This window comes from Paramormyrops kingsleyae, chromosome 21, assembly GCF_048594095.1.
Source record: "Paramormyrops kingsleyae isolate MSU_618 chromosome 21, PKINGS_0.4, whole genome shotgun sequence".
NCBI classification, from domain to species: Eukaryota; Metazoa; Chordata; class Actinopteri; order Osteoglossiformes; family Mormyridae; genus Paramormyrops; species Paramormyrops kingsleyae.
In genome coordinates this window covers 14,310,397-14,319,369 of record NC_132817.1, presented here as the reverse complement: position 1 = coordinate 14,319,369, position 8,973 = coordinate 14,310,397, and the positions used below count along the sequence as shown (strand labels likewise).

Here is an 8,973-nt window from a genome sequence, read left to right as displayed (position 1 = left end):
TTCATTTCACATGCTATTTATTGACCATAAAACTTTAAGACCTTTTTCCAACAGCTTTTGTTTTACTACAAAACTTCCCCATTCTAAAGCATTAGAGAAAACCCACAAGAACATACAAGCTGGCAAAGTACCCACAAACCCAAATAGACAAGACAAAAGCTGTCGTCCCAAATATATATTTCAAACAAAAATAGATTCTTTCCTTCACCAGTCCTGATTGTTTCAAACAACATATTCTCACCAGTTACAGTACTAGACCATCATACCAATGACCCTCCAAAGGAAAAAAAAAATAAAAAATATATATATATATATATATTTTAAGTTACATTCAATCCACACACTTTAGAAGGCAGAACCTGAAACAATGCATACCATTTCTCCGTATGTGGACATGTATACACTTGTATGTGTAAACATCCAGGTTTCAATATATACATATTTTCATATCACATAGAAAGACAAATTTGAAATTACACAAATGCCACCTTGCAGGTGTAATTACTCAATTTGTATAATTATTTTAAACTTTCACAATATGAAAAACACAGCACATTTATTTAAAAAGGGAAAAGCAAGACCCAAAGCATAAGAAAAAACAGAAATCCAGCATGAGCTGAAATTAAATTAACACATTTAAGATGCAGAAGGCAAAAAACAGCCAAAAAAAACCAAAAACACACCTGCCTGACATCTGGGCTTGTACACAATGAACCAGGATTCGTCCTCATAACACCAATAGCAAAATTAAATGAACAAAATGTTTTTATACAAATCAAGAAAGGGATAGTCTTACTAAAGCAATTCAGAAGCTGAGGTTTCTCAAGGGTACCAGGATTCACCAATGGCTTGAACTAGAATTGTTCAAGTTACAGGTATGTTGCCCTTAACAGCTAGATCACCCTCAATACTGCAGCTCAATCAGCAACAATCAGCTAGTAGGAGCTAACCTCCACAATGACCTGCTCAGGCTGCACCACGTACATTCCGGTACTGTAACCTCTGGGGAAACACGCAGACAATGCGATAAAATTACTGGCATCGCAATCGAGGAAGTAGGCAACCAAACTTGACCAGAACTCACAGCTAAGCTTTAGCACTTTGCAAAGGGGTCCTAAAAGAAGAAAGGTGATCCCACCATGAGACACTCCTATACACACAGCCGCAGGAACAAGCATGGCGCGGTACTTTTGAAAAAGGAAAAAAAAAAAATTCACCAATACTGTTTTCAGACAACACCCAGACCTAAAGGCCACAAAACACTCACCAAATGTGTTGGAAATAAAATCTAGCGTAAGAACCACGCTAAGGGTTAATCATTACAAAAGCACTATATTGGCCATTTTAGTTCTGACGTTTGACCACAATGTTAGAATTGGTAGTACGAGTAATTTACCCTGTTTTATCGCAGGTCAACTTGCCAGACTAACAGTATGAAGAGAGCAAATTTAATGCCTATTTAAGTAATAAAAATAGACTTCACGATGGAAATTGAAACCCTGGAGTTTCAATTTCACCCACCACACTGAGCTACTGACATTTGTTTCAGTATTCTAAGGCTGTGTGCCTAAACGTTAAACCAGAAACAGCATTTTGGTTTTCGGAGAATCAACACCAGTCCTTGTCATAAAATTACCAGTACGGGCATGTCCGTAAGACTTCGTTACAGGCTTCTGAGTCAGATGACTTCACTTTGAGACAGTAAAATTAGTATAAGCTAAAACGGACTCTGCTGGCACTTTGTAAAACTCGTTAAATTCACATGTACGTGTTTCAGATCCGGTGTGTGTGGGGGGTTGATTTTACACTTTAGTAACTTATTCATAATCTTCTCCAAAGACACCGCAAAACCTGAAATGCACGATACCTTTTTTTTTTTAAATTCTGCTTGAAAAAGTAAAAAGGGCCAAAAATGTTCTATTTTGTTATCAGGTTTTACTACAGTAAAACAGGCGCTGTGGGAAAAGTCCTCAAAAAAAGAAAACAACAAATAAATAAAAAAAAAACACTATACCCAAGCGATGTGTGTGTTATGTGCGTATGCACACACATGGCGCTCAAACACTGGTGCGAGTTGGGGTGCTGGGCTGGTTCAGGCCCATGGTTCTGCACAGCCAGCCTGCGAAGTCAACCTCCTCCACCTCGGAGCGCTTGATAAACGTGTGGTTCTGAACACAGGAACAAAGAGGAGACTTTCAGACAAGCCGTCAAAACACCAAACCTGATTCAAAACTTTGTCTACCTGCTGCACTGAAAACTAACTATGGCTCGACCAATGTTTATGCAGCTGGCCAGCACACTGACCAATCCGGTCCTATAAGTCAAATATTTGCTAGCCAATGGCATAATTGACAAAATGACACGGCTCACCATTAACATCTTCAGGTCAGCTCTCTCTGCTGGATTTTTGATGAGGCTGTGGAAACACAAGAAGAACATAATACGACATCATTACTACATTATCGGTCACTCTGCCTCAGCCAAAGACAGACCGAGTGGAAACTCACCATTTCGTGACAAACTCGTGGAAGTCCGTGGTGAAGATGCCGTGCGGTAGCTTGGGCGGAGGCTGGTGGGAATGAAAAAATGGTAAAAGTAAAACAGACAGATATAGCTGTGCGATGTGAAGTCAATGGGGCTTTAGTGTTGTACCATCTATATACAGGGATACAGGGCCGTGAAGTAACATTTCACCAGGACCACAGTGCAACATAGAAACAGCATGTGGCCAGGGAGGGCTTCACTGTACTTCACCGTAGCACACAAAAACAGGGAAGAAAGCGAAACGAGGGTGTGGAGTGAAGTCAAGGGTTTATATGTATACACACACACACACACACACACACACACACAGGATAATATATCATACATGGCTCAAAGAAAGTCTTCGGATGTTTGTTTAATTCTGGATTGCAATTCTAGTCTCTGGTACCCAAAGGGATATTAAACAGAAATGTTTGGCATTTTACGTTACTGCAAAGGCGTTAACACTTATACACCCCACGAGACCGCTTGCCAATTAACTTTTTAACTCGGAACAGGGGAGTGTTCCACAACAATGGATTTCTTGCTTAGCTGGATAACTTGTTGGATTTAAGGTAGTCTGGGCTAAATGGACTTCACCTTCATTTACTTACATTTAGCTCAGACTACCTTAAATCCAACAAGTTATCTGGCGAAGCAAGAAATTCTGCTTCGTGAAACACCCGCCAGTTATTTTAGAACGATAATTTGGGTTCCAATTTACTCCTACTTGAAAAGGATGTTACTGGTTCTTTCTAATGTGATATATATTTTTTTGTAAACAAATTGTTATAAAACCAATTAATTTCGAGTTTTTACTGAATTAAGCAAGCAACCCAAGATTTTCTGTGCACATTGTGCATAAACAAAGCAGCATAAAAGCATGAAAAATATACAGAAATTGAAGAAACATAATAATTTGAAGACAAGCAATTCCCCAGACCTCATTCACAATGTAGTCCAGGAGCTCAAAAATGGCCATTGCAGGACCATGTCCTGAGGCAGAGAGAAGAGATGATCAGCAAAGCACATTACATCAGTTACTTATCAGTTAACAAGCCCCAAACGACAGAACTCCATGGAACATGATCAGTTAGCCATGGCTCACCACTGACTGGCCGTCCCGGGGGCCTGGGGCGTGGGGAGGTACTGTGGATACCTCCTTCAGCCCCATCAGTCACAGGGCGGCCAAAAATAGTCTCCAGCTCCTTGGCGTCTGGAGGAGGGATGGGATAGCGACCGATGGATAACTCCACCAGGGACAGGCCCATGCTCCACACATCCGACTGCACCGAGTAGTGAGTGCCCTGCAGACGCTCGGGCTGTGGAAGGTGGGACAAAGCCATGGGTCATTTAGGGAGATCAGCATTCAAGATTCAAAACTTTATTTGTCATTTGTACGAGTACAAGTACAATGAAATTTTTACTTGTATTCCTCCCTTCAGACTTAGGCAGCATCTAACAGAGCACAGTCAACTACACACAAACAATAAATGAGTGACTGCCTACATGCAGACAATTAGTTATGCATGACTGTACGTGTCTGTATATATAAATAGCTATGTTCAACTTTCTGTATTGTGCATGTGTGTAAAATTGTGCACGTTCACGCCTATATTTGTGCATGTCTGTGCAGGTCCGCTCACCGACATGTACGAGCGAGTCCCCACAAAGGAATTGGCCATGGAGTCGATGAGCTGGCCGCTGACACCAAAATCGCACAGCTTGATCTCTCCACGCGAGTTCACCAAAATGTTGGATGGCTTTACGTCTGTGGAGGCAGGGAGGAATGAGGGCACTGCAGACCGACTATTGAGGTCAGTGCTCAAAAACCCAGTCTAATAGACCCATGCCCAGTCAGCGCTAACACAGGTTCTGAACTCTGGGTTTAAAAGCAGGTCACAGTTTACCTCTATGCATAATCTGGTGCTTCTCCCGCAGATAAGCCAGGCCTCGAAGAACCTGGAACACACACAAGACCAGAAAGGTCAGAAGCAAATGTGGGAACATAACTCAGCTCTCATCTCTTCCAGAGCCGTTTCTGAAACACTCACAGCTATGCTGACTTTTCCAAGAATCTCCTCTGGGATTCTCCTGGCTTCCTTCAGCACCTGATCCAAGGAGCCCCCATCCTATTGCAACACAGCACATATGAATACCAGGCACTAGCCGCTCACGCAATATACATGAAGAAAGCCAGCAGCTCAGGTGAACCACAAAAAACCCCCAACCTTCAGCAATTGTCACATCATGCATCCACTATATTTTGTTACATTGGAATAATAAACAAACATATAGACTCCTGGGCAAAACAATAATGGGCCAAGCCTATAACTGCCTGGTCACAGTCCAGATTTGAACAACATGAAGAACATTTGGTCTCGCAGTAAACACAAACTAACCAGAAAACATTTTTCAACTGGTCATCAACTGTTTGAAGCCATTAACACTGGAGTGGAACAACACTGACTCTTTTTTCTGTAAAATGCTGTCTGCGAGTTTCCCATAAGATTCAGATATTTAAGGAAATCAAAGGGAAAAGCTAAGTCACTATCTGTTCAATTCTTGTTCATTTCCTGGCCAATTATTTGCAGCTGAGACCATTAGGACCATTGCAATTTTGGGTTAGGCCCATTTTTGGCCACGAATATACAAAGAAATCAGTTCTTTATAAGATGATATCCAATAACTTAATCGTTACCTTTACTGCCTAAACAATTACTAACGTACCCACAAAAAGCACTAATGCTTTTTGCTAATATAAGGGCGTCTGCAGAAGACGCGCATGTGCGCAGCAAATAACGGCAAGAAGTCAGGTCTGACTGGGTGCAACATACATTGTTTGCCTCCTCCTCACCATGTGCTCCATGCAGATGCTTATCTCCCCATCACTGTAGAAGGCTCCATAGAAGCCGACTATGTAGGGGGAGTTGCATTCATGCAGCACTTGCAGCTCACGGATGATCTGGTTACGGATGGCTGGTTTGATCTCAAGGTGGATCAGCTGTAGATGAGCAGTTAAGAGTGTGACAGGTAGCAGGGATCCATCCTCAAAATGAAACAGAAAAAGCCCAGCACAAAATCCCCCAAACGATCTGTAATGTCATGATTAACACAACGCCAGTTTAAGGGGATCAACTTTTTTTTTATCACCTTACAAATTTAAAGAGCTTCAGAACAAATTACAGTTTGGCCTAAGAAGCCATGAGCCATGGTCTTACTTCTATTATTAATTTCACATTTATTTAATAAAGCTAATAAAGTCACACTTTATATACCACAACATATATTATCTAATGTTAAAATGTATTTATTGGAAACCTCAGCGACTATTTTTTCCCCACATGCATAATGAATCACCATAGTAGTAAAATGATTTTTCACAGCATTACTCTAGAACAATGTTTCCCAATCCTGTCCTCAGGGACCTCCAGTCAGTCCACCACCTACCGGGAGTTGGGAGGGAGCAAAGACATGGACTGTTTGGGGGTCCCTAAGGACCAGATTGGGAAATACTACAAATAATACTAATTACATGTTTTGTACATTCTCAGAATTTTTGTCTGTCATCCAAAGAGAGAACCACTCACCTTCCTAGCCATGACTAGGCCAGAGGGTTTGTGGCGGACCTTGTTGACCACGCCGCCATTCCCAGCACCTAGCTCGCAGATGTGGTGGAAGTCGTCATCCTTCAACTCACCCACTTTGGCCTTCTGGGTGAGGAAGGCCTCGAGACGCTTCTTCTGCTGTTCATCCAGGTCCAACTCCTCCAGTTTCTTCTGCAGGGTGGCCAGATTGGCCCTGAGGTGGTGGTGGTCAGGGATGGTAGCGAAAGGATAAGGATGCACTTTGAAAACTACTCGCATTGATCACCTTCGATTCAGCTTAGTCTACAACCACTAGATCTAAAAAAACATGCATTTCCTGTTTCCTCCATTTCTCACACTGCAAAGCTATAATGTTAACTTTTCCGTAATGCTGTTATTAACTTCTCATTAGTACTGAGCATTCTACCGTATTAAATCACTTTAGGTGCAGGTTGCAGTTTGAAAATCATTTAACCTGAATATTCTTTATCTTGACTCCACAGACCATATTTAACAGCATTAGATCTTTGTTTAAGATAATAAGCAGAAATCACACACAAATCTGTTTTTGTTACTATTTACTTTTCATCTATAAGGCATTATAATGCATACCAAAGATCGTTATCATCAATCTCTTGGATGTACACGAATTTAAAATGTTATTTTAACATCTCAAGTTCCTGGTGGGCAGACCTATTGTACGTTAACATTAACAGCGCATTCGTCATCCTTAATAGTTTCACTACATTGTACAGTATCTGTCTAGACAAGCATCCAGCTGCAGGTACTCACTCAGAAGCGGCATCGATATTGGTGGACAGCTGTCCATCTCCACTGGGTGCGATGTTTAGGGGAACAGGTCTTCTTTTTGGGGCCATGTCGGATTTTAAGAAGGCAGAAGCTACCTAGCAATTATATCTCGGAAACACTAATTAACTATTTCACAACAACCAAAATAACCTATTTATGCCGTTGTAAAATGTCTTGGCTTTCAGTCAATTAGAAAAGTTCTCTGCAAACTGACTACCTGTGGCCTATCACCGATTTGAAATAGTGGATTTCATAAAATTGAAATTTCACAGGAAATGTACGAATCCACAAAATGGATACGAATGAGCGCTTTACCAAATGATTTGTAAAACTAGATGTCTAAGACAGGTGCTGAATACAGGTGACAAAAAGAACGGATGCGTATTATATAAAATAAAGTTTGCTAGATATTATTGTATTAAATAGTAATTTACAGCAACTCAGTAAAATCACGTATAACTGATTAATTGAGGTACCAATACAAGGTAATGAATAACCTAGGTAGGTATTTCAACGTTATAAGAAGACTAAACTACTAGTTAGCTAGTTGAAGCTAACAAGAGTTCCTCAAGTATCGAGGCGTTTTCCTCGCTGTGTTAGAGACGGTTAGCCTGCTAGCTTGGCTCTCCTGGAAAAAAGTGACCGCTGCGTATGGGCGCACGCCGTGTTTTCCCAGGTTCCTGCACTTGAATTGGTAAAACGATTAAATGTCCACGCCAGTTCAGACTCCGGCGGCCCCGGCCTGTCTCCTGAGCTTAGCGGAACAGAAGGAACAAGACCGTCCTCGCCGATGCCAACAAAATTCTGCAGTCCGACGATATCCGGCCTGAGTAATGGGGAAGCCGGGTGTCGCAACAGATGTCCCCCGGAATAGGACTGGGGGTGCGGCTCCGTCCAGCTCTCCCAGCCGCGCGCTGCAGACACACGCAGGATCAAGGAGCCAGTCCGGGAAAGAAGAGGTAACGTTGCCAAGTCTCGTAAAATCACGCGACATTTTGCGCGTCTTTTTTTTGTATAACGTATTAAAAACCACTAGGCGACGCACGCTCGCATATAGGAATATAAACTCGCATCGACTGAGTAAAGAAATGAATCAAAATGGACTTTAAACCCTTTTATATTATTATAAGAATTAACTAGTTTCTGGCAAAATGTCTCCCCCTATTGGGTCAAAATTGCTCTTAATTAATAATCAGAATTGATAAATTAAGCAAATTCTCCATATAACGCTCTGGAAAAATTTGAGAGACCACAGCACAATTTTTTTTGTTTCACCCATTTTTCAGTTTATGGGTATGCGTCTATAAAATATACAATTTTTTTTGCAAACTTCAGCCTAGCTCTTCCCTGCTTCATATTGATGAAGGGCTTCTTTCTTCCTTTATGGGTCTTCAGTCCTGCTTCTAGGTGCCTGTTATGAATTGTCCTAGCAGTGCACTTCGCACCTGGATTTAATGTTTCCCATTCCTTTTGAAAGTCACTTGAAGTCATCCTCCAACTTATGAGCCACTGACAGATAAGTTGATGGTTCTGTCTGGCATTAGAATGTCGATTCCACCCTCTGCCTGGCTGGTTCCTGGTCTTTCCCAATCTCTACTGCATATCCTTATTCTTGTGTACTGCCATCTTAGATATGTTGAACCTGGAAGCAACCTGTCGTTCAGTGCAACCTTCTGCCAGCAAACCGGATTAAACCAGGATTTTAAAAATGAAGTTTTTTTTTTAAATGTAGAGTGGTCTCTTCCATTATCTTAAATAATGGAAAACAACTATAATCAATGGAGCAGTAGCTTTAGAATATATTATTTTTTACGGTCACTGAAATTATTTTCCATTAGGAACAAGTCACTAGATGTCATTGAAGGTCATATAAGAACATAAGAACATAAGAACATAAGAACTATACAAACGAGAGGAGGCCATTCGGCCCATCGAGCTCGCTTGGGGAGAACTTAACTAATAGCTCAGAGTTGTTAAAATCTTATCTAGCTCTGATTTAAAGGAACCCAAGGATTCAGCTTGCACTACGTTATCAGGAAGACTATTCCATACT

At 41.3% G+C, this 8,973-nt stretch overlaps 1 protein-coding gene across 1 annotated transcript; it reads right to left on the bottom strand.

The window, feature by feature from the left end:
• Positions 1-7,900, bottom strand: LOC111836645 (dual specificity mitogen-activated protein kinase kinase 2). The gene is made up of 11 exons (XM_023798118.2): positions 6,903-7,900; positions 6,114-6,324; positions 5,381-5,527; positions 4,578-4,655; positions 4,434-4,485; positions 4,170-4,294; positions 3,632-3,845; positions 3,467-3,519; positions 2,508-2,569; positions 2,371-2,416; positions 1-2,168 (listed from the first exon to the last, which is right to left on the bottom strand). The coding sequence occupies exons 1-11, from the start codon at positions 6,986-6,988 to the stop codon at positions 2,058-2,060; spliced, it is 1,185 nt and encodes a 394-aa protein (XP_023653886.1). The 5' UTR covers positions 6,989-7,900; the 3' UTR covers positions 1-2,057.
• Positions 7,901-8,973: the final 1,073 nt, after the last annotated feature.

Excerpts from the sequence above, each read along its gene's own strand:
- LOC111836645 (XM_023798118.2), bottom strand. The coding sequence starts at position 6,988 with ATGGCCCCAAAAAGAAGACCTGTTCCCCTAAACATCGCACCCAGTGGA. Across the intron at positions 5,528-6,113 it reads GCCTAGTCATGGCTAGGAAG|CTGATCCACCTTGAGATCAA; the intron begins GTGAGTGGTTCT and ends GCTCATCTACAG. Across the intron at positions 3,846-4,169 it reads GGACTCGCTCGTACATGTCG|CCCGAGCGTCTGCAGGGCAC; the intron begins GTGAGCGGACCT and ends CACCTTCCACAG.